The following is a 25,876-nucleotide window of genomic DNA, read 5'->3' as shown; positions in this document are numbered from 1 at the left end:
ATGCTCCCATTCCAATCCCAGAGGACAAAGGCAGAGTCCCGGAGATGTGGGGTTGGGGTGGTATTGCCCCAGCAGGGGGAGGGATGCCTTGGGGGAGGGGGCCAGGGGTCGTCTCTGGGAGGTGGCAAAACAGACTTGGGTACTGTCTGTGCAACAAAGAGGCCAGTCCTGGCTCGTGGCCTGGAGGTGTGAGACCACCCACAGAGCCCGCCCTGGAGGCGAGCTGCTCGCCCTGTAACCATTTCAGCAAAGGCCATCTCGGGAGGAACAATATGCAGGCTGTGGCAGCCTGGGGCCTGAGACTAAACAGTCCCCCAAACAGCCTCCATGGGGTTTTGTTATCATAATGAGATGCAGAGAAAGCCAGCCTCAGGGCTAACGCGGTGCCTCTTCTCTCCTTGTTTAGGGATCTGAGCGAAAACCAGATCCTGGGTGTCCCGAGGAAGGCTTTCCGCGGCATCGCCGACGTGAAGAACCTGTAAGTACTGTTTCTGTTGCTTTGCTGCAGGTGTGGCTCTCTGGCCGGAGCAGGGGTGAGGGACGAGGGGGGACGAGGGACGGGACAGGGAGGCCGTGTCACCGTCGCACTGCCTGAGCCAGGCGCCTTTGAGTCAGACTGAGGGCTGTGCTTCCGTGGTTCCCAGGGAACACACGTCGAACGCACAGCAGCTCCACACGGTCCTGTTCTCCGGTGTTTCATCCCCAAGTAGGCGCCTTCGCGTCTCAGACCTGGGTCGGAGCCTGGCCCCGCAGTAGGTCTGTGGCCTGCTGCTCAGCTCTGCTTCTCCCAGTGTCATTATTGTCCCTAAAACTGGGGTGGTAGCCTGGTGGGGGTGTGGATGCAAGTGAGAAAATATTGTAAATCCGCACTGCATCGGACATAGTACATGTTCAGCACATGGGAGACTTGGTGATAAAGAAGATGATGAAGGTCATGATGGTGAAGATGTCACTTGTTGTTAGAATCTCGTGAGAGCCCAGGGGCTTGTGCCCCAGGGTCATAGGGTCATGGGGACTTAGGCAGATCCACTGCACGAGGGGCTCGGACTTTTTTTTTTTTTAAAAATACCTATTGAGTCACAGGAAGTTTCAAAAACTGGTAGACAGGTTCATGTACTCCTTCATTCAGTTTTTCCCCCCAATGGTGACATCTTATAAACTGTAGTCTAACATCAAAGCAAGGAAACTGATGTTGGTGTAATTTACTGACTTTATTCTTTAGATTTCACAGTTTTACGAGCACTCATTGGTGTGCATGTGTGTATGCGTGTGCACACGCGTGTGTGCATGTTTGTGTGCACACATGCACACGCGCAGTTCTGTGTAACTTGATCACGTGCCAATCCCTGTGCCCACTGCTGCCATCGATGCAGGACTGTCCCATCACTGCGTTTTTGAACTTGCCGGATAACCTCGGTCGTTTCCTACCTGGCCTCCACTGTGCTGCACGCTTGTTAGTGTCTCCTGGGCCCTCAGCTTCACGAGAAGCATGCCTTCTGAATTTTCTACCCACATCAGTGTGTCGATGTGTTCAGAACATGTGTTTAGAGAGGGGCACAGAAGTTCTGGTTTGTGTGAGCAGGCGTTTCTGCCCACTGGCTTCCTCCATGGGCTCACATTCAACTTGAGAAGTCTTGAAGGAGGCTTTTGAAAACTATTTTAGCTGTCACTTTTTCTTGGAGTATACTGGGAAGCTGATGATGGCTTCCAGACAGAGGTTATCTGCATCCCCTGGTGCTGAGAACTTGTCGGAAAGCTTTTGGTGTTAAACAAGCAAAGCACACAAGAGGGCAGAGGCATCTCGGGTGCAGGGAAGGGGGCAGGGAGGACTTTGTAAGGGGCTCCCAGACGGAAGGCGGCCCACTGCTGCATCTGGAAAGGTTTGCCCTGGAAAGGGCAGGAGAGGACAGGGCTGCTGGGATGGACGAAGCTTCAGAGAAAGTGACTCAAGATTGTGCCCGTAAACCAACACTAAGATGTTTGTATTCAGTAGCATCCCAGAAATGAAGGCAAGGCCAGAGGGGGCCCTAGAGAGCCTGTAAAACCCCGCCGTCAGCCGTGAGAAAACTGAGGCCCAGAGAAGGGCAGTGGCGAAACCGGGCCAGCCAGCTTCTTGATGATTGAGCCCCAGATTAGCATTTTACATATGTGAAGTGGTGTATCTGTCAGATATTACAGCTTTCATTTTCCATGGGCCAGTTAACAACAAAATATATATGTGTCTGTGTGTGTATATATACACACACACATATATATATACATATGTATGTCTGTGTGTGTAGTGATGATGTAGAGGAAGAACTGTAATTACCAACTACATTTTTGATTCTCAGGAAAGTGATTCCATCTTACAATGGTCCTCAGTAGTTGCTGGAGGGTTTGGAGATTATTGTTGTTGTTTTCCCATAATACCCTTAACCTTGCAAAGGCCTCAGGAGCTAAAAGGTTCAACATTCTACAAACACTGGCTTCTGAGTCTCAGAAACTCCTGTCAGGCTCTCTTCCTCCAGGCCGCGCAGATGTGTATCACTTAAGGGTCTTCTCTCTGGTTTATACCCAGTGTCAGCATGTGGTCCTGGGGGGGAGAGGCGAGGGGAGTAAACTCGCTGCTTAACGGGTGAATTAGCCTTCAAAACTAAAGATGGATTGACTGCTTTACACCTCTAATCGGTGCAGTCAGCACACATTAGAAGGTACAAAAGTATAATTCCTGTTCTCAGGTAGCTTCCAGTAAAACTGGGGACCAAAAAAAAAACATGTGCATACAAGAGAGCGTTTTGTGATTTAGCAGTCCACATGAAAATCGGCACATGAGTGGCTATGCATGGGAAAGGGCTGTCCGAGCTCAGAGAAGAAAAGTAGCTTTAGGCAGTGTCGCCTGAGGGTTAACGTCCTGGCTGTGGTACCTGATAGATGTATGTCTGATTTCCAGCTGTGCTGGGTACCAAGTCTGGGGCCATAAGAAGATCACTTGACGCTTCTGAGCTAGATTCCCTCCACTATAAGATGAGGATAGGAACTGTCCTTAACCTCCTGGGGTTTTTGTGAAGGTTAATAGAATGAATAACGTGTACGAAGACCAGTACTATGCTTGGCACATGGGAGGTATTTAGAAAGTTCTAGCTACTGTTACCATTGTGCTGTATTCCTTTGTTGTTGTTACAGTTGTAAAGACTGTAGCTGAGCCTGAGTGATCTCTGGAATTCACAGAGTACACAAGGCAAATCGTGTGTGCAAAGTGTGGCGGCAACCCTGTGTGCGACGTGTTTCAAGGGACACAGAGTCACCTCGTGGAAGTGAGGGAGGGGTGTATGAGGCAGAATGATAGGTGATGAGGTTAGAAGGGGAGGAGGTGGAGGCCGGGTGGCGGCGAGCCTCACCCGCAAGGAGTGTGGACTTGAGATAGAGTCTAAGAATGTGGGTGGCTTCTGATCTGGGCAAGGTCATGAGGAAAGCGTTCATTCTGGAAGCGGAACTGGGACAGGATGAGGGGCAAAAGGAAAGGCTGAGGAGGAACATGGGGGCGTGGTTCAATATGAGGGACGAGGCCTTGGACTTGGGAGGGAGCAGCGGGAAGTGAAAGGACTGGGGGGGTGGGGGCCAAGTCACCGGAACTAATGAAAAACAAGTTCTTGGAAGCCAGGGAAAAAGAAGTGGAAACTGATGAGCTCCAAACTGCGACAATACAGAGCATGATGGCAAGTTCTCAGTCGTTCAGCCAAGCAGCCACCGAAATATGTTCTGAGCCCATGAAAGGCCAGTTCTGGGGGAAACCATAGGAAGTAAGGTATGTCGATCTGTGAGCTCTGCCTGCTTGGAGCTTCCACTCCACAGAGATTGACAGGTCAGGAGGGAGAACCAGGCCTGACGGACATGAATTGGCTGTGAAGCGATGCCAAGTCTTTCACGGACAGTGTGGGTGGAGCAGCTTCTACGTTCAGAAACGTCATTCTGACATGCCTTCCTGTCCCTGCTTGGGAAATGACTTTGGTCTGTGGGCAATGGCTTATTAAAAACATGTCAGCTTCCATGTTTTTAATAAGAGGGAGTTTCACTCAATAACCTTTAGCCGGAAGAGAAAAGGTGGTGCTGGTAATTGGAGCTATAGGCCCAGAGCTGAGGAGCAAGTTCAAGAAGGCGAAGGGAAACGTCTGAGTAGAAGCGGTAATTGAAGTTGTACATTTAAATCTGCGTCCGTACACGTGAAGGAGGAGACGCTTCGCAGAAATTAGGTTTGTGTAAAGCCTGTTGGGGAAAACACTTCTCCTCCCCCAGCTCAGTCACCCACATGGAGCCTGTCAGTGATGAGTGGCGAGTTTTCAATCTCAGGAGTATGTTTTCCTGTCCTCAGTCTGAGAACCACCTCCCAGACCCCGAGTCCCGTCCATCACCCTGTATGAGCCTGGGAATATAACATTATTCTACTATTACTTAAGCCAAATAGGAGTAGAAGATGAATTATTGGACCGTCAGGCTGTGGCCTGGCTACAGTTGGGCCGGATTATCCGTAGGACCATAAGCTTCAGGAAGAGGAGAAAATCAAGGATGGTCTATTTTTTAAAAATAATTTGGTAATTTTCACATTGTCTTTGCTTCTCCTGACATTCCCCTTCAAGAAGGAAGAGTCTTTGTTATCCCCACTTTGCAGATGACGACACTAAGTTTCGATCGGTGTGTGTAATTTGGTAAAAGTCAACAGACGCAATTAGGCCAAGGCCTCCCCAGCTAGCCTGCCCTTAGTCACACCCCCAAACATCTATTCATAGACACGTGTGTCTACACAATTCCTCCCCGCTCAGCCATGATGGAGCGGGAAGAATGAAAAGTAACTAAGGAGGCCGCTAGTGGGTGGAGCAGGCAAGCAGGTGAGCCAGCAGCTTTTATCAGAGCTGACAGAAAGGAGGCAGGCGGGCGGTGTTGGAACCGTGTGGGAGTGGGGAGCCCCGATGTAGCCCTGGTGCTGAAGGGACTTGGTGCCCAGAGCCCCAGGCTGTGGAAGAAAGCCCCTAATTGCTTCCTGCTTCTCCAGGGAAGAAAGAGAAAGTAATTAGCTGGGGATCCCTCTCTATGCAATTACTAAAAGCTGGTTTCATGGGCTGGTCCCACTCTGCTGCCTGTCTGTAAGGGGGAGAGAGAGGTGCTCTATGTAAAGAGACAGGCAATGAGATGGACAAATTGATCTGCAGGAAGAGACACTCAGAGAGACTGACCTGTGAGTAGACCAACATTTGATGCACCAGCATTACATGCCTACTGTATGTAAACACTGTGTAGGCACTGGACAAAGGCAGAGAGAGAGAGAGAGAGAGAGAGAGAGAGAGAGAGAGAGAGAGAGAGAAATCAAAACGACATAGAGATAGGAAACAAGAGAGATGACAAGCCACAATCCAACAAAGCATAATAAGAAACAGACAAAAACCAGTATAGATTGTTTTTTTAAAAAAAACAACAAAAAACGTCCCCTTGCCCTGCCTTTCTCAGCAGTCATGTTTTCCTCTGTTTTTCGGTTCCTATTTGCGAGGACTCTGTAGGACATGCATTCCAGAAGGGAAAATCAATAACCCTTGTCTCTGCCAGCTCGCAGAATTTGGAATTGACAGTTTCAAAACAAAGCTGGGCCGTCTCCTTTGTGTTCTCTAGTCAGTCTGAGTGGCTGCGCTGCCCAAGTCTGCCCTCCCGCTTCCTGAGATTAATGAGAGGCTGTCTCTGCCCGGCGTGAGGGTGAGGGGGGGTGGGAGGGGACGCGGAGCACCCATTCCATTGGCAGCGCTCTGCCTGCTCATCTCGGCAGCTGTTCATTCTGTCCCTGCACCTGGAGCAGAGTGCGCACTCCTGGTCATGGCCTGCAAGGCTCTCCGTGGTCGGGTCCCCTCTCGCTCAGCTCCTGCTTCCCGTGCTCCACTGCATTCCGTGAACACCACAAGCTCCTACCTGCCTCAGGGCCTTGGCCCTTGCTGTTCACACAGACAGCATGTGCCAAGCCCTCAGACCTCTCTACAGATGTCACCTCCTCAGAGTGGCCTTCCCTGACCCATGTAAAGCAGCTCCTTGGCACCCACTGCCCTTCCTCTCTATCCCCGGACCCAGTTATGTTTCAGAATGAACACGTGTACGCAGGGACCCTGCCTATCTCAGTCACTGTGGGATCCCCAGCGCGCAAACAATTCATTGCAGAGAGGAAAGCGGACTAAGAATGCATCGAAGGAATGTATTTGTTTATTCATTCCTCAGGTGTTTGCAGTGGGCCTATTACCTACAGGAAATCAGGCACAATTGTTAAAATGCTTAATATGAAAATTATAGCAAGAATAAGACACCGTCCTTGTACTCACAGTCTACTGAGGGGGCAAATGGTAAACGAGCAGTTGCAGGACGTGGTCAGGACTCTGCTGGAGGCACAAAAATGAGGGGAAGGCCAGAGAGACAGGCCTGATTCAGGCTCCACTCAGGAAGTGACCTGAGTTGGGTCTTAAAGGATGAGTAGGAGTTTATCCGAGGGAACAGCATTCCAGGCAGAAGGAACAGCATGTGAAAAGTCAGCAACCTGTGTAAAGGCATCGAGGTGTGTGAAAGAGTTGACACTTGTCAGAGATTCGTGACTGGAGCACCGAGAGTGAGCCAGGCATTTCTGCAGTTGTTCAAAGATTGTGGGAGCCTGAATCAAACAGGCAAAGTGGACCAAAAGAGTTAGTGTCTAACTACAGAGACCTGCGGGAGAAAGCCGATAGGAAAGCCGATAGGCCTTCGGCAGCTGACGGGTCGGGTGAACTGAGTGCCTGTCCCGGGGCTCATCAGGCTGAGGCAGAGGCGGCCATCAGTGCAAAGCATCTCTGTCCGCGCTGACGGGAACAGTGCCCACCTCTCCCGACAGCAGTGCTGTGTCTTGGAAGAGGGATTTGGGGAAATCTGCCCACAGGAGGCACAGAGATGATGATTTATCACCTTCCCGTGGTGCAGCAGGTTCCCTGGCCTTCCCTCCTCTGCATTCCTGGCTGAGTGTGTCTGGTTCAGAAGCGCTGCTGGAAGAAGCTGGACCGGGCCCCAGCCGCTAAGTGCTACCCAAAATGAGCTGTCTCAGGAAAAGGGTCAGCCTGCCTGCCTCCCTCTCTGCCTTTTCCTCTCTCCCTCTGTCCCTTCTCCTTCCCTCCCTCCCTCCCTCCCTCTTTTCCACCCGCGCTTCCATTTTTCAACTCATCTTTCCACACATCATCATCGAGCCCTCCCCTTGCCAGGCCCCAAGCACGTCCTAGAAGTAAAAAGACAAATAAGGCACAGTGCCTGCTCCTGAGAAATTTCACCTACAGAAGGAGGCAGACAGATACATGAAGAGCGTGTATAATCTGGTAAGGACTCGTCTAGAACTCTCTTCTGTGTCTGCCCCATGGCTAACAATGTAAGTGCTCAGTATACAGTGGGTTTACTAAAGTAAATCCCCCGAAATGAGGGGAAACCAGTCAATTAGATGCCATTTGTCTGAAAAAGACAGGATAGTGTCATCCAATGGCAAGGAGATGCTGCTGGGAAGTGCCCCATCCCGGAAGCTGTGCCTCGAGTCGGAAGTTGAGTAGTACATGGACTCCCTTCCCGGCCAGATGACACAAATTTATATATTGCGTTAGAGGTCCTCTGTTGCATATTTCTTAATACACACAGTTATATACACAGTCAGTTATAGGTGTCTGCTCAGCTGTCTCTCCTCCAGTAGCCTGGAAGCTACGAAGAGGGAGAGGTCAAGTCTTTGTTCGCTGTTTTATTTGCAAGACTTAGTCCCAAGCCTGGGATGTAATAGTCATTCAGTAAACAATGAATAAATGGGTGACTTTCAGCACAAAGAGACTCTAGCACTTAGAGAGCAGCTAAACCCTGTATAAAAGTACATGATTGTATCCTGGCGCGAAGAAGAATGAAAGCAAAGCAGCAAGAAGCAGCCCAAAGCAGCCTTCATTCTTTTTTTTTTCAGCATAATGGAGACCATTCTTCTGGCTCCCATGCTAAAATATATTATCTGGGACATTTTTATTTGTGGACAACATTCTTTTTTAACTTACCACATATTTAACCCCTCTGAGCACTAAATCCCCAGCAAGAAAAGGGTCTAAAATACACATGTAAAATACATTCCCTGTTTTTCCTACATTCTGGCAAGAAGGCGGTGATTCTGGGCTCTCAGAGTTGGGCCTAGGGGTCATATGGGACATTCGCCCCTGGACTGAGCTTATGCCTGGAGATTTTTAACTCCAAAGAGAAACGAAAGGGGGTTGAGGGGACATGAGTGGTACAGTGGTGAGTACGCTTTGAGAGTGTAGTAACTATTAATGTTCTCATTCTTTACCTCGTTGGAGTCAGTTTTGCATAGTGATTAAAAGTAGGAGTTTTGGAGTCAGACTTGATTTTTTTTTTTCTTCCAATCCCAGCTTTGCTGCCTACAACCTTTGTGACTTTGGGCAAGTGCCTCAGTCTCTTAATCTATGAAATGGAAAAAATCCTAGTGAGGAGAAAAAGAGGAGAACGTGCCTCACATGCGTGAAGAACACTGTGGTTCACCCAAAGCCTTCCCGTGAATTATCTTGTTTCATTAGCACAGTAGCCTTGCCAGATCATTAGGGAAACATTTATTAGCCTTGAGATGCAGATGGAGAGGTTAAAGCTCAAAGAAATGCAGGAACTCTCCCAAGGCAGCAGAGCTGGTCAGTAACAAGGCTAGGACGGGATCCCTGGACTCGTTTGGCATCTCAGCCAGTGCTTCTCTGAGCGGTTAGCTGCGCCAAGCTCTGAGATTTGGTAGCATGGAGTGATATCCTAAAGGAAACAGCAGCGACAGAGCAGCTGCGGGTGTTGGAAGAGCATTTCTGGCTTCCAGCTCCAGGCCAGCAGACCCTGGGCAGGCGCAGGCAGACATGGTCACCGTGGGAAAGGTTTTCTGAGAAGACCATCAAAATTGTCTAAAAGTGTGTTGTTGTTTTTAATAGACTTTATTTTTAGAGCAGTTTTAGGTTTCTGGAGGAATTGAGCAGAAAGTAGAGTTCTTATATATACCCCCCCCCATAGTTTCTCCTCCCATTACATTAACATCTTGCATTAGTGCGTTACTTTTGTAACAATTGATGGACCAATATTGATACATTCTAATTAAGATTCATAGTTTGCATTAGGATTCACCGTGGGTGTTGTACATTCTGTGGGTTTGGGCAAATGTGTAACGACCTATATCTACCATTGTAGTTGTATATGGAGTAATTTCACTGCCCTAAAAATCCCCTGTGTGCTGCCTACTCTCCCAAGCCCTAAAGTGTAAACTCTTAAAAGTACAGGTAAAGCCCCTCACCTTTTCACAGCCCTTCACAACAGCTTATATATACTCAGCTTTTCAGACTCTGGCAACATGAATCTTTTTCCTTCTTTGAGAGAGAGGGTGACGCCCCACAAGTTTCAGTGCCATAGAGCCAGTCAGCAAGAAAGCCCAGAGTAGCCTCAGCTTCTCCACCCGTAGCCTGGGGTATGAGCATTAGAATTCCTTCTAGTGCAGAGAAGACCTGTGGTTCAAAGAACCTGCCCAGGCCTGGAGTTGTATATAAACTCTGCATAAACGCTGAGGATGTTTAGATAACAGTTAAGTACTCACAGTTCCGAGTCAGGCTGTCTGGAGTCAAAGCCTGGTTCTTACCACTTACGTGCTAAGCAAATTACATAACTCATTCTTACCTCAGTTTCCCCAGATATTAAGTAAAAAGAATATTACCTTCGTCATGATGTTGTGATGAAGAGTAATAATTAATATTATTCTGCTTTTATTCCATCTCTGAGAGTCAGTTTGGCTCAGGTTATGACATCTAATGGACTAAATCTCCCCTTCCTAGAAAATCCATGCCCAGAGACAAAGGTTATATATATAGTGTTCTGGCTCCCAGGCAACCCGAACTCTTAAAAATATTTAACTTCATCACACTTTCTCTTTCTTCTAGTGGGTCTGTCCTGTTTTCGTGTATAGCTTACAAGAGGCCAGGTACAAAATAGGTCAGAGAAAAAGAGTGTGCTTTCCCCACCCCTGGCCCCTCCCCTTCCTCCTCCCCCCTCTACCTCCCCCTCCCCCTGTCCCCATGGAGACGCAGAGAGTACCAAAAGAGCCCAGGAGTCCTAGGCTTGGTCACAGCTCGGCCATTAACTGCTGCCCACCTGTGATAGGCTGAATAATGCCCCTTCCCAAAGATGCCCACCCCCTAATCCCGGAATATGTGACAGTGTGGCCCACATGGCAAAAGGAACTTTACAGGTATTAAATGAAGGATCTTGAGATGGATAGATTATCCTGGATGATTCAAGTGGACCCAATGTAATCAGAAGGGTCTTTACAAGAAAGAAGACAAGTGCTGGACGCAGAGGTAGAAAAGACCATGTGATGTAGGAATGACGACAGAACGCATCCTGGAAAGGAAACCGACCTACGCTCCCCTGGGGCCCCAGAAGGAACACAGCCCTGCTGATACCTTGCCTGTAACCTAGTGAAACTGATCTAGGACGTGTGGCCTACAGAATGCTGAGAATATGCATTGTCACTGTTGTAAGCCACTGCGTTTGTGGTACTTTGTTACAGCAGCAATAGGAAGCCCCCTGGCTGCTGCTTACCTTCTTGGTCTTCATTTTTGCATCTGTTAAAATAAGGCATGGATGCGTCGTGATCAGTGGATTTCAATTTATGTTCTGAGAAAGCTCGTGCTTCAATATCTCACCAATGAAAAGTTCCTTTTCAATAATGATAAAGTTTTAAGTTGCCTCTTTGAGACAACAGGGCTCAACATGAGATTTTGTATAACAAAGAGACCTATTTAAAAATAAGCAAACAAGGCTTGAAAGATCATTGGACTAGATAGATTACCTTTCAGGTGGGTTCAGAGTGGAACGTGTGATGATTCTTTGAGACCATCTTCCATCAGAGAGGAGCTGGGGTTTGTCATTGAGACAATGGGCCAGATGGGGGGATGGCAGAAAAGAGAATAAGGATAACACCAGGTCCCAGAGGCTGAAGACATAGACTGGACTTGCCTTCCGAGGAAAGGAAAAGGGAAAGCTGGGTGTTGACTGGGAAATAGGCCCTGGAATGGAGCTGCAGTCTTCTGAAATCTTTCGGGCATCCTCAGGAGGGGGTAGACATTTCTGCAGCAGGTCTAGTTCAACCAGCGCTCCTGAACTGCCTCCCTTCCTGCTGGCTACCCGATAAACAACTCTGCGTCTCAGGGAAATGACTGGTTCTGGAAGGAGAGTTCTTCAGAACTCAGGGGGAAAGACTTGGCCAGCCACGGTGCTCAGAAAATACTTGCTGGGAGAATAAAGAAGTCGTGTGTGCAGGGTGTGGGACAGTGATTTTCAGAGCCTGAGATCTCAGCCGCGACTCTGCTCCTGGTGGGTGCAGGTCTTATTGGAGCTGGTGTTTCAGAGAGCCTTGTATGAGAATTGACAAATCCACGTGCTCAGAGCCCGCTGTGCCAGAGCGAAGCGCTCTGTGTCTTCCACAGGTGTTCAGCTCCGTAAACGGACAGCTTGTAGCAATGTGTCCATGTAGAACGACAGCTACTGTTTGCTATTGTTAACATTCTCCTTTAAAACTCTCTCCATAACCAGTCCCCAGGCACAAGTGTGCAAACCGAAATTACTTCTAAATGCCAACCATCAGCTCTCAGGGTCTGTGTCTGCCGGCAAAACTACCTAGCCACACAAATAAGTACCCAGCGGAGAAGGTTTGGTTTATATGGTGCATGATCCAGTTGCAGTTGTGAGATTTTATAGCTAAAGAACGTTTTATCATGGAAGCTTGAATTTCCTTTTCTCCTCTTAGAGGCAACACCATGTCTTGGGCTCTGGGATGGGATGTGTATTGTGAGATCCCTCTAATGCCCATGATTTAACCTGAAGTGCTCCTATCTACCTCCCCCCTCACCCCCCACCGAGAATAAATAGTAGGCACTGAGCTCTTAGAGAACCCTAGCCATGGAGCAGACATGGTCTTATTAATTTCTACCTACTATCTCACTTAACCCTCATGACTGCTTCCGGATTTCATCACCAGCTTACAGATGCTAAAACTGAGGCAGAGAAATGATTTATCTAGGGTCACACGCTCGTACGTGGCAGAGCTGGGATTTGAACTCAGAGAGTTTAAATCCAGAGCCTGAAACCACTATACAATACTGCCTAAGCTTAGAAAAGCATGCGATGAAAATCAAAAACCATGGACCGAATCCCACCTCCACAGAGGTTTTATTTCTTCTTTATAGGGTTTCAAAAATCAGTAATTTCGCTTGAAAAATCTGGATTCCCAGCTTCTCTGGAAACCTCAGACGTTGAACCATGTGTTGCTCAGTCCTGTGTGGCAACAATATACTGGACCTGAGCTGCAGCTTCCCTCTTGGGTGCAGTGTGTGCCCTCCTGTGCCGGGCGGGCCTGTTCACTAGACCTGCCGACTTCTGGAGAATCCCATTGTCGTATGTGTCATCTTAAAGGAAGAGTTAGCAACCCACCTCTTCCCCTAGGAAGAGCCCCTGTCTCCAGCACAAGAGGTGGGCACACTGCTTCTCCTCCTTGAGTCTTCCTGTCCTTTTCAATAAAATGAAGATGATTAACCATTATCTGAGCCACACATTTTCATGTAAAAGTTAAATGAGATGGCAAGTGGGAAAGACTTAAGCTAGAGCTTGGCACAAAATAGATGCTCAATAAGTATTACTATTCTGCACTGCATCCGAACACATCCTTTCACCTCTATTGATGCAGAGGGAGATTGTCTCACAGTTGGACTATTGGCATGTGAGGGTGAAGGAGAGGGATGGTTTGGTCTGGCGGTCGTGGGGGTTCTCTCTGATCCAGTATGTTGAAGATAAACTCTTCAGTAAGGGATTGTAAACTCATATACCACGAGTTGACAAATGACAATTGGACTCAGCATGGGTGCTGTTAGGAAGTACCAGGAAGTGGTGGGAACTGTGCCTAAAGAAAGAAGGCGTGCTCCAACGTCACTGCCCGTCAGTTCTGCCAGATGCACCTAGGCCCAGCTTTAACAGTTGTTTTTTTCATTTTCCTAAGAGAAGCAAGGAATTTAGATTTCTATGTGAAATCATCTGCTTTTGAGATGTTGGCATTTAACACAGAATCTCTTTAAACACTGAGTGTCCACATCGAGTGGGTCCAAATTGCACCATCTATGGGTCAGATTCAGCCACAAGTGTCTGGCTTAGATGGCGCCCCCACTCCTTGGGGACAACAGAGGGTCTTGAGGTTCGAAGCCCTGTGTGTCAATGATCTGATCCTTGCTAATGTGTTGGCAGATTGTAGTGTCCTAATTCCTTAACCATTCAAAACCCAAGTGTCTCCAAAGGCCCTGAAAGAGTGGCTCTAATGGTGGCAACCAAGATGGCTAGAGAGGGATAAATGTGGGGACACCTACACCTAAATCCGCATTGCGTGGACCATTGCTAATGTGCTAAGCAGAGCACAAACCCTGGACTTGAACTTCTGTTCCGATCACAGCCAAATACTCTTGGGTTGGCTACATCTGTGTATGGCCCTCGTCCATTCTTGCAGCAGTTGACTCTGGCATGCTTCTTTCAAAGTCACACCCCAGCGGTCATCTTCACATAAGCCTCCCAAAGCCTCTACCCCCCACGGGACCGACACACTGTTTAGCTTGACTCAGTTATTCAGACAGATCGCCTGCATGTATTGACTAAACAGTCTGTGTGCCCCCCACCCCCGTCCCCAGTGTCATCTCTACCTGTCATTGATTGTCTGCCTGCTCTTTGGAAACTGGCCAGAATCAAGAGCTTACAAGTTTTATCGTCCCCTTCCTTTCTCTGTCCCTGGGGACCCCAGAATTTCTCTCAGTTTGCTTTCTAAAGTAACAATTGTAAAGTAACAATTGCTTTACAGTTGTTTCACTGTTGCCGTATGCAGTGTTTCCACAATGCGGTTTGAAGACCCGCTGCTTTAAGTGCCCTGGGCCTGCTTAAGAACGCAGGTTCCTGAGTCCTGTTAGTGACTGAAGGAATCGTGGTTTCTGGGCGAGTCCTGTTAGGCCCAGAAATCGGCATTTTAACCCACTCCTCAGCTGATTCTATAACGTAAGAGAACTACTGGTGTGCTGAGTAAGGACTTGGCATCGAAGGGAGAGAAATCTGGGTGCGAGTGCCAGCCGCCCCACTGATCTTAAGTTGCTAACTTCTCCAAGCTTGGTTTTCTTCAGGAGACTAGTATCTAAATCAGATAATGTTTGTAGAGTAGTTAGCGCTGACATGTAGTGAGCACTGCAAATGTTCATTATTATTATCTCATTTAATTGTTGTAACAGCTCAGTAGGGGTGGTGGGATTGTCCTTCTTAAAGATGAGAAATGTAGACTCAGCAAGGACAGGGAGCTGCAGACACCACACAGCAGAGCTGAAGTTTGAACCAACCTTAATCTGACTCACACTGTTGAGTGTTCTGAAAACAGTACTAGGAAATCAATCCAGAAATAACACGAGAGGTAAGAGGCCTGAAGGATAGAAGAGGGGAACCCATACCAGGCTAGTGCTGTCTGCGTTGGATTTCCCTGTTCCTTTCGGCTGAGAGGCTGTGGTTCACGTTGACTCCGTTTGTGCCTAATAATCACCACCCCCAACACCCCCACCCCCACCACCACCCCAACCACCACCACCACCCCCCACCCCACCACCCCCCCACCACCACCCCACCACCCCCAACCCCCCCAACCCCCCCCCCACCACCCCCCCCACCTCTGCCATCTTAATTTGTCAACCCCTTGGAATGTTGTCAGTGGCAATACCGCCCCTGACAATGGCTTGGAGGACCAGGAGGGTCTCCCCTGGAGCAAAGCCAGAGAACAAAACTTCCCTGAAAAGTTACTTCCAGGCGTTTGTCTCCCCAAACAGTGGAGGGTGGAGGACCTCTGGTTTGCTTTGGAGCCTGTTCGGGGTTTCTCCCTGTGAGTGTCCTACGAGCTGTGGGTGACCCTGGCCCAGCTCTCAGTTTATGCTGACTCCGCTGTACCTTGAAAACGTGACCCCGGCTTGGCAGTGAGACGGTTGCCATCTGCCTGCGGCCAGCTTAACCCACACATCTTGTAGGGAGAAGGAGACAGCATCTGAAAAAAAAGAGATGCCCAAACTCACGGCGCTCCTGCAAACTTGGTTAGCTACGAGGGTGATACTTTACCTACAGCTGGGCTGGGTAGGGAGGCGACTCGGACCACCGCCTCTGTTAGAGCCAGAAAGCAGTCTGAGACGAGGCATTAAACTGTTAAGAATCTAGCCAATATATTATGAAGGCTTTTTTAAAAATCAGGTTACCAAACCATATGTTCCCATTTATTAAAAATATAAAAAGAAAGGTACATGGAAAAGTGTGAGTGTAGTTTTATGTGTGTATATATTTGCGTGGGGAATAAAGTCTGAAGGCCATAAACCAAGATGCTAACAATGGTTAACTGGAAATGGAAGGTGATTTTAATTTTTTAATCAGGTTTATCAAGGTGTAATCTACCTACCATAAAATGCACCCGTGTTAACTATACAGTTCAATGCGTTTTGAAAAGTATACAGTCATGTAACCACCACCCAAAGTGTGCCTTGTATCTCTCTGGTCAGTCCCCTGTCCCAGGCCTGACGCTGGCAACCACCAGTCTGCTTTCTGTCGCTGCAGTTTTGCCTGTAGACCTAGTTCATATAAAGGGATTCTTACAATATGTTGTCATATGTATCTAGCTTCTTTCACTCGGCATAATATTTTGAAATTCATCGTATGTTGTATTGTCTGTCAATAATTTGTTCTTTTTGATTGCTGACTAGTACTCCACTGAATGGATACAGTACAATATATGTTTATCCATTCCCTTGTCAATAGGCGTTTGGGTTGTTTGCAAATTTTGGTTATTGTGAACAAAACTGGTATGGATATTCACTTATGTTTCCATTGCTCTTGGGTAAATACCTAAGACTGATTTTATGTTTTTACTTTATTTGTTTTCCAATATTTCTACAATGAACATACATTACTTAACAACAATGACAACAAATACCAGAGTAGGGAAAGCCTGTCCTGCATCCCATTGTTTTAGAAAGCTGCCATCAATGGGCAAAGAAAGCCTTACTATATTATGGCCGTGGCTTTCTCCATTCCAGGGCAGTGCATCCAGCTTCTCCCCATGCAATTTAGATGTGATTAGAGAGATTTATTTTCTTAAGTGCCGGGTAAGAATTTATGGGACACTGAATTGATCAGGATGTGGGGCATATTTTACACTGACAATGGGGGTGTCACTTCGTATAATCCCCTTAACAAGCAATCTGTCAGTGGTTATCAAAATTGAAAACATACGTACTCCTCAATCCATCCATTGAACTCTTATGCATTTATTTTAAAGATAAACTTGTACAAGTCCCCAAAAGATGGATAGGTAAGTGTCATTTGTAGAGAAATTTCTGGGGAGCCACCTAGACGCGCCTCAGTAGGACACTAGTTAAATGAATCATGGTGTGTCATCCTTGGGACTCTTACAGAGTAGTTAAGAGCTGTGAGATTGATCTTTATATATGACCCAGGACAGCATCTAAAGCCAAAAAATGGCAAAACGGGTGCAGGAAGGTCGTTGTCGTTTTTTCCTATTTGTGCTGTTAAAACAGTGTGCTCATGTTTGCTCTCACATGCTTTTGTATGTGTGAAATATCTGTGGACAGATCTACAGGAAACTCTAATCGTAGTTCCTGCTGGGGAAGGAAAATACAGAACTGGAGGGGCAGAGGCAGCAGGGTGTTGCTTTTCACGCTAAACTCTTCGATGGTCTCTGAACTCTCCTTTATCATGTGTATATGTTTACCTATTAAAACAGTTTTGTGAGTTAAAGAAATCATCTGATCTCAGCCCAAAGAGTTGGAGCACACTCGTTTCACTTGATTCCCTTGCACAAGGTATTCGAGTGCTTTTCTGAACAAGAACTCACAAGACTGAGCCAGCTATGCCCTGTGTCTCCTGTTTCTGTCACAGCTGACCCGTCGTAACTAGAAACTATGATCATTTCCATTTGCATAAGTACAACCACACTGACCCACAGGCCTAGTTGCCAGTTTTGAATGAGGGGGAATTATTTGTATTCCAAGGTTATCTCTGATTATGGCCTTGACCAGCCCTGAGATATCTTTCAACATTGAACCCCCAGCAGCCAACCCCATGACCTTTGGAAAATGAATTTGCCTGCCGTTGGGCCGGCCCCAGGTCTCTTGCCCAAGTAAAATGTCAATTAGATCACTGGCTAAATATTGCTTTTGTCTACTTAAGCATATTCAGCTCACAAACACACAAACGTTTGCTTGCTTTCTTCTTAAGAAAAAGAAAAAGAAGAAAAAGACTCCACACCCAAGTTCAACGTTCTTCGGGCTCTGTGTGGTCGCAGAAAGAAGCCGGTGCATTGATTCATTAGGGAGACACAGATTTTGAGTCATTACTCAGTTGTCAGGCAAATCAAACTTTGTGGTGTTGGAAACAGACTGCGTTTGTTTTAGGTCTGTGAACACTTCCGGCCTTGTACTAGGGGTGTCTCATGCATGGCATTTTTCTCCTCCACCACTCCTAGCACACCCGACAATAAAGAAGATAAAACCCAGCTTTCTCTTAGATGATCTTCAGCAGTTAGGGACAAGAGAGAAATGAATGGGGAGGAAGTTATAGTGACTCAACTTAGAACAACAGAACAAGGCGGGCACCCCCCCCCAGGCGATACAACCTCAATGAACTTTAATCAGTTTCTGGTTTTCTGCACTCTGACTTTAAGACATTCATGGGGGTTGAAACAAAAGGGGTTTTCCAAAAGTTTCCTGAAGCAGAATGTCCCTGCCACCATTCTCTTTGATCTGCCTTTTATTGCCCAGGCCTTATTTTAAATGCCCCAAGGGATTCCTTTGACCTTTGACCCCATGTCAGCCCTCGGCATGCTTTCCAGATGCAGGGAAAATTCCTAGACCACAAAACCAAGATTTGCCACTGGAACTGCTTGAGAAATGGTCCCTTTTTGTTCTCTTTCTAAAAAGAAGGCTCTCTCCTAATTGCACCTCTCATGGCCCATGAAGGGGCGCTCTCGCTGCCACTAACCAGCCACTAATGTTAAAAAAGGGTCCATCTTTGCCCTGCAAGCAAAAATCCCAAGGCCCCCAAACTCAGGGTTCCTGCTTTGAATTTTAAGGGTCTTCCTTATTGTGTGTGTCAGAAGTTGAACAATTTGAATCAGATCTTACCAGGTCCTCTTTACATGTCTCAGGCCATTTTAAAGAGAGGGTTAGCACTGAACTTCCATTTGCGTCCATTGTGAAATTGTTTCACAGCATTTGCCTCTTTCCAGACATTAAGGTGGCCCGTGTGCAGTTTGGGAACCTGTTGTCAACCAGTGTAATTGAGTTGTGAATGTGCAAATTTTCTCTGCTGGATTGTTCATCACAGACGACAAGCCTTCTCAGTGGACTATCAATCCAAGACCCTTTTCTGGAATCAACTCTTTCATGCAGTTAGATTTCCTAAAATGAATTCCTTTCTTTGCCCATTTACTACTGAGACAAGTATAAGCTGTGCTTTTATAATAAGTGGTTTGACTGGCGTGCAATTTCTCTACTGCAGCCTGCCTCTCTGCCTGTTGAATTCAGGGGTTGGAATTCAGGTCACTTTACTTAGCGTCAGAGGTTTACCAAGCTAGAAAGAACCTGAAGGAAACACAGTCTGCACCTCTCTCCCTCTTTTTTTTTTTTTTTTTTTAATGTGGTGATTAAACTTGTCCAGGATCATTCAGACAGTGAACAGGAGTTGTGACCAAAACCTGGGTTGCTTGGACCTGTGCCTGGTTCTTAATTTATTCGTATAAAAGTGACTGAGTGGCTGTGAACGGAAACCAGTGCCATTGAAAGAAAAGTTCCTTGTTACCCAGAGTTCTCCTAGAACTGAGAGGCACACCATTCCACGCAGGGCCTCACGGGGAAGCAGCAAACAGTAGGCAGAAGCAGGAGCGAGAGGAGAGCATGGGCCACAGCCTTTATTGAGCTTTCCCTGGGAAAAGCAAGGCAGGGCAGGGCAGGGTGAACCGTTTGGGATTGGCTACTTTGAGTAATTCCCGTGGGCCTTGGAGTTTAGCAACTGTCCAAGTGGTCTGATACCTGGCTCTGGGTGACTTAGGAAAGGGAACTATGGACTTGGTCTGTGAAAGTGAGATAAAGGAAGGGGTTGGGGGGATGGACTCTGTCTGGAGTGGTTGGTTTGTATATGAAAGACAGGCTCACTGCCAAGTTGTTTACTACTATCTCTAGGAATTAACTCGCTCTGAGAGGGGCAGTCTCTCCCCAATCCCCCGCAAGTTGTGAAACCATCATAAAATATAAAACATGGTGATCCACCCCTAAGTTCCTGGGACTCCTTAGCTCCTGCTTATTAGCCCCCCACCTCATCATCACATTTGAAGGCCAACATGGGTTGAAAGAATTAAGCAGCCCTGAATTCTAGTGGCATTTCAGACTTGACAATGCAATTTACTCATCATTTACTGTCTTATTTTTTTTCTGCTGGTGTATCGTGTCATTCTTCCCTGTCCAAATAGTGTGACGAAGGGGTTTGTGATCAAGTTCTGACCACTCTGCCAAATGCGATTTTAGGATTTTAAGTAACGCTTCCTCTCTGATGCTTACTTTCCTCTTCTGTTAAAAATGATGCACTTGGACCTGATGATCTCTCAGATGCTTCGCACACTGACATTCTATGGTTCCACAGTTATAACCACCCAGAGGGCTGGGATCTCCTTCAGCAGGACTGATGGCCATAGCAGGTGATGTTGTGAATGACCTCAAAGCAAGCAGTGATGCTCCGAAGTTGGGGGATGCATAGGTGGACGGGTAGGTAGGTAGGAGGGTGGGTGGGTAGGCAGGTAGATGTTTCCCAAGAAATCTCAGTGTCACAATTTGCAATCAGGGCTCAGAAAATAAGTCCAAGGAAGATAGCGCATTAGGACTAGAAGACTTGGTTATGTCAACCCCTTCCTCTGCAACCTCCTCCTATTCCCTCCCAAATAAACAAAAAGGTCATCTTCTACACACACACACACACACACACACACCCCTAGATTTTATTCTGAAATATGTGGGATGCATAAAATAGCAAATGCTGTCAGATCTCAAGTTGGGCAAATACAGAGACAGCATTTTCAGTCTCATTGAAAAGTAGTTGTCAGAAACATGCCATTCATTCAGAGTCTCTAAGTGCTCTGTCAAGCTTTAACTTGATTAAAATTGAAAACCACATTGCTTGAAAACCAAATGCGAAATCGAAATCTCTTTACTCAGTGCTCTTACATTCTGAAGCCTGGACTTATGGATTATCCTCAGTTAATTTATGCCATCTTTGTGCCATACATTAATTTTGAATATATTTGTTGAAAATTTCCTGTAGCTTGCATTTATGGTTGTCAAAGGGGCTTTTATCTTGAAAAAAATGGTGCTGGTTTTAATTACAATTCCAAATAGCTTCATAACCATCGTGAACCCTGGATTTACATCATCTTTATGACAGCACGCAATTCCTGCTTTATTGATTTTGTCATTTGCTTCATTACAGTTAATGCAAACCTTTTGTACAGACACAATTCTGGGGCTGCGCTCTTCTTAGAGGGGTTTGTATAGACATCACGATCAAAATAGACCCCAGCTCTCCACCCCCTGCTTCCACAGCAATGCTGACCAAAGGGAAAATCAGGACAGGAAATAGTTCCCAAGTGGCTATCCATCACAGACAAAGGAAATGTTAGCTCTGACTAGCCAGCCCTTTCCTCTGAGCAGATGGGTTCCGACTTCTTAGTTCTGAAGTCCTAGGAGGTGGCATTGCTCACTGTAGCAAGACGCTTGGGTTCACCCCACCCCAGGCCTCCTTTGGACTCTGTTTAGAGAAGCCTCGAGGCAGTGGTCACCCCGGGCCACATTTCACATGTGAATCCTGAACCCCCTGCACCTAGTCTGGCCAGGGGGCAAAGGCTCCAGAGTGCATTGGGATGGGAATGTGTCGTGGCCAATGCTGAGGTCCATCCCAGGATGTGAGCGCCCAAGAAAGGAGAAGAACCTGGGATGGAAAATTAGAACTTTGGGTGGTGAATTTGTAAAAGGATTTTTTAAGGGAAAAAAAAAAAGAGAGCTTGAAGAAGTCTTAGAAGACACAAGCTCGTGTGTTTCTATCCATCAGGCACCGGGCTTAGGGGCCCAGCAACAGCCGTGGGAGATGGGAAAGCTGCTGGGCGTCCGTTCAGTGAGGGACGCTGCTTCCGGGCACATTGTGGACAGAGGCCAGGAGACTGTCCAGGTAACGTCTAGATGGTTGAGATAACAACACTTTTAACCTGGAAATGAGCATCGCCTCCTCAGGGCCAACTTCAAACAAGCCTTGCTTGGCCCAAACCAAGGGTTGTGACGGAACTAGCTGTTAGCTGGAATATAAAAATAGGATGAATTTGGCAGAAAGAGCAGTGCGCATGCAGAGGTCATTTCTGGAAGGGTCCCATCTCTAATGTACTTTAGTGACAAATGTTAGAAAGTCTAGAAGGCTTTCTCTGCCTTTGTACCTCTCAGGAACTTCTTGGTGAGTCACTCAACATGAGTGTATCACCAGGGATGGCTGTTTCCCCTTCCGCCTTCTGAGGCTGTGACCCCCTTCCGCCTTCTGAGGCTGTATCCCCCCTTCCGCCTTCTGAGGCTGTGTCCCCCCCTTCCGCCTTCTGAGGCTGTATCCCCCCCTTCTGCCTTCTGAGGCTGTGACCCCCTTCCGCCTTCTGAGGCTGTGCCCCCCACACCCCCACACTGTCAGTTTTCTAGTCCTCTGTTGATGGGGATAGCTAGCCTGAGCTTTCTGGGGCCATTGTAAAAATTACTGAATGCTTTTCAAAAGTTGTCTCTGTGACGAATGAGAGGGAGAGAGAGAGGATGTTTCTGACCAAGAAGAGGAGACATCTCCAGGAGATAAGCTGGAGGGAGCCACAGCAGCCTGGCCGCCTATTTCTAATCCCATAAGCACCCAGAAGTTTGAGAGAGCTGGTCTTGTCCTACCTAAGAAATGCTGCATGAATCTCTGCCCAATAGGCACTGCTGAGGGTTTCTGAGCTTGGTGGGTTTCCATGGAACAGTTTGGCGGAAGTTAATACCACATTTCATTCACGCTTGTATTTTTTTCCTAACCTACTGTTCAAACCTCCAGTGCGCTAGAGTCTTCCCATGCTAACAGTTCTCCACAGGAGGAAACTTACATTTGCATTCTCAACATACCGCATTAAAAATAAAATCTGGCTCCTTGACAGTACCTGTAACAACAAACGAGAAAATCCTCCTGTGAGAGGTGGATTAAAACTCTGCAGCCCTGACTGGCAGCTCTGGCGGGATGCAGAGACATCTTCCCTTTCATGCCTTTATTTTACTGATAGAGACATTTTAGCCCTAAAAAGTTAGGCCCCCACCCAGCACCACACCATCTTAGCTGAAACGCTACTGCTGGCACATGAGGAAAAGAGAATCACTCTCTTTTCCATTTTCCCCCAAGTGCAGTGCTCATCCTCAGTTTGGAAATGTAAGCCATCTCCTTATTTCTCGTTTCTGGAATTGGGAGAAATTAGAAACTGACTTCAGGCCTGATGCGGCCAGCTGAAAAGCAGCAGCCATGATAGCAAGGCTGAGACTGTCACTCAGAGAAGGGAACTTGTCAATGGAACTGGCCCTCACCTTGTACCCAGGTGGGAGCCATCGCAGTGGGCCCCCCCTGGCTTCCAGCCCTTTCTTTCCTTTGTTCTTCTGGCCTCTTCCTTCTGGTTCAACTTTTTTGGATTTATTCAGTTCAGTGAAACCAATGGGACTGCTCCAAACTGTCCCGTGAGAATTTGGAGTCACGCAGTAAGAAGAATGGCACCCATTTTCACCTGGCCCTCACCCTCAGCCCTCCCCAGGAGCCTTGCTTGTGGGGCTCCCATAGGCCACCCAGCCCAGAGGCCCAGGCAGGGAGAATTTGTGGTCAGAGACGCTTCTCTCACTGCCACGAAGGTGACAGCCAGACCTCCTTTCTAGCCTTCTCAGAGAGGGAAGGCAAAGAACCAGTCTGAGGAAAGGCAAAAAGAAAACGAGGAACTCAGCTTCTGAAACGCAGACTCACCCCCTGAGTGACCTGTGCCAGTACCTGTGGAGAGCAGCAAGCAGTGCTGTGGAAAATACAAAGTCTGGCTAATCCCACATGTTGTATTTGACTTGGGAGTTGAGCAGGTGTTGTTCCCCCCCCTCCCATCAACTTGACCGACCTCATTCTCTTTGCTTCAACCAATTTTGGTTTTTCCTGAGTGTAGAGTGATGGGTTGTGTCCCCAGAGCAAGCCAGGAGAGAGAGTTTTAAAACTTGCTCTCAATAACCCCCAAAGGAGGCGAATCAAATCCCGCCATGTTTCTTTTATTCTCATTGCTCTTCAAATGCCAAGATACTTCTTTCCACATCAGACAGTGTTGGGTTTGCTGCCTGATCCTGACAAGTTCTGGCCCAAGGTTTCCCTGCCCTTCTCTGTGATGTCACAGGAAAATTACCCTCACACTGTGAATCTCTCATGAAGGTCTTCTGTGTCACAGAAAGAATGAGGTCCTCTTTTTTTCTCTTTTAGGTAAAATTCACATAACAGAATTCACCATTTTGCAGTGTATAATTCAGTAGCATTTCGTATATTCACAGTGTTGTGCAACCATCATTTTTATCTAAAACATTTTCATTCGCCTAAAGGAAACCCCACACCCACACAGTAGTCATTCCCATTCCCCCTTTACCCTCACTTCCTGGCTCATCTGCTTTCTGTTTCTATTATTACCTGGATATTTCACATACAAAATGTGTCCTTTTGTGTCTGGCCCTTTCACTGAGCATAATATTTTCAAGGTCCATCCATGTTGTAACATATATCAGTATTTCATCCTCTGTTTATGACTAATATTCCCTGTAGGTATGAATCACAATTTGTTTATCCGTTCATCTGCTGATTTTTTCTGCCTTTTGACTAAGAATGGTGGTGCTATGAACATTTGAGTACAAGTTTTTGTTTGCACACCTGTTTGCAGTTCTTTGGGGTATATTCGTAGGAGTGGAATTGCTGGGTCATCACGTAACTCTGTTTGACTTTTAGAGCAACCACCAAATTATTTACCACAGCAGCTGTACCATTATACATTCCCACCAGCAATGGAGGAGGGTTGTAATTTCTCCACATCCTTGCCAGCACTCGCTTTCCATCGTTTTCATGATAACTGCCCTACTGGGTATAAAGTGGGACCTCACAGTGACCCCTCTAGGGTTTTGTCCTGAGCACCTCCTGTGTGCCTGGCACTGTGTGGCAGGTGTAGTCCTGAGCAAGACAGATCCTGCCCCCTCTGTCCTGTTGCTGAACAGTCCAGGTGTTCATTATTCATAAAAAGTAATAGTACAGAAAAAGCAGCTGGCCTTTTCTGAGAGTATTTCAGCTCTGCGCGTCAGCTGGATTGAGCGCGGTTATCAGCACTGCCCATGTGCTGAGCTCTGATGCACCTTTTTCCAGCAGTTAATTATGGGGACCTTGATATCCCCCTTACACCGAGCTTCCAGGACACATTTTAATTGGCTTCTGTTACCACAAAGATACCTTTGAGTGACACCTCGCTAATGGCCACTGACCCCGCACATCCGACTACACGACCTGGTTCGTTTGTGCTGCCAGTTGTTTCAGGACCTGCAGCTTGTACACCTTTGGAAGACAAGCCTGTGTCACCACTGGGGAAGGCCATGCCCGGGGAAGAACTGACTAAAGCCTGTGCAATTTGCCACTTGCCTGGAGCAAAGAGCCATTTCCTTGGGGGTTCCCTCGCCCCTACTCAAGAAAGCACTATGCTGTCCAGCCTGGTCAGGAGACACCTGTCAGGTCCCAAAAGGTGACCTGGCATAGTAGCATCTGCTTAGGGTGTGGGTGTCTGTCCAGCATCCCAGCATTTGGAGCTAAAATCAGTCAGCTTCCCCCAGCAATCCCAAAGTCAAGTGGCCTGGGACTCCCAGGGAATCTAACAGAGACACACAGGGGACAGTGAGGGAACATTGTTACATGTACTGCCCTCACCTGCTATCTCCTGGCTAAGAATGCTTGCAGATCAGTGAAAGCAACTAGGTCCCAGTGACAAACGCGGAAACCAAGCCCTGACTTTTCTCAGCAGCCTCTTCCCCACGTAAGATAACTGAGTTAAGACTGCACAGTCATAGCACAGGTTCCGTAGCTTTGCACTTGGCATGTCAGAGCGAGGTGGAATAACACGGTGGGCAAGCCCCCGGCCTCCCGCACAGGAAGACAGGTTTGAACCGGACTCTCATGATCAGCTGAGTTCCCTTGATGATGATGCAGAACCTCTCTGAACCTCGGTTTCCCCATGCGTTTGCACCTAGTCCTACCGCTGGGAAAGAAGTACTTTAAAGGAGGGATGATCGAAGGGCCAGGCGGGTTTGGAGGGAGGAGTCCATTTTGCCTGGGTTTGTACAAGAAGGTTTCGTAGAGGATACGGCCTCCGAGGAGGACCTTGACGGATGGGAAGGGAGTCCCCAGACGGAGGAGGGGGAAGGAGCAGCACGTGTGAGGCACGAACGTGCGAGGACTCGGTGCGTTCACGTGTTGCACAGAGCGGTTGCAGGAGCACCACGCTGAGGAGCCTGGCTGTTCGTAGAGAAGCACGTCACCCAGTCGCTGCGAGCCTGACAGAGCGGGCTTCCCAGCCCAGCACAGAAATGGAACTCTCAATGCCTCACTGGCCTTTTCTGTAAAATGGGGGTTGTGCTGTTGGGAGCCCAAC

The 25,876-nt window shown here is 47.5% G+C and overlaps 1 protein-coding gene across 1 annotated transcript in view; it reads left to right on the top strand.

Moving 5' to 3' along the window:
* Window positions 1-25,876, top strand: part of SLIT3 (slit guidance ligand 3) — a 551,973-nt gene that overhangs the window by 364,884 nt on the left and 161,213 nt on the right. The window contains exon 5 of the mRNA XM_019740962.2: window positions 407-478. Within this exon, the coding sequence (XP_019596521.2) occupies window positions 407-478 (72 nt within the window). The remainder of the gene's footprint in view (window positions 1-406; window positions 479-25,876) is intronic.

This window comes from Rhinolophus sinicus, linkage group LG10 (genome assembly GCF_036562045.2).
Source record: "Rhinolophus sinicus isolate RSC01 linkage group LG10, ASM3656204v1, whole genome shotgun sequence".
NCBI classification, from domain to species: Eukaryota; Metazoa; Chordata; class Mammalia; order Chiroptera; family Rhinolophidae; genus Rhinolophus; species Rhinolophus sinicus.
Note: the sequence above shows the minus strand (reverse complement) of the source record. Positions and strands in the feature narration are given on the sequence as shown.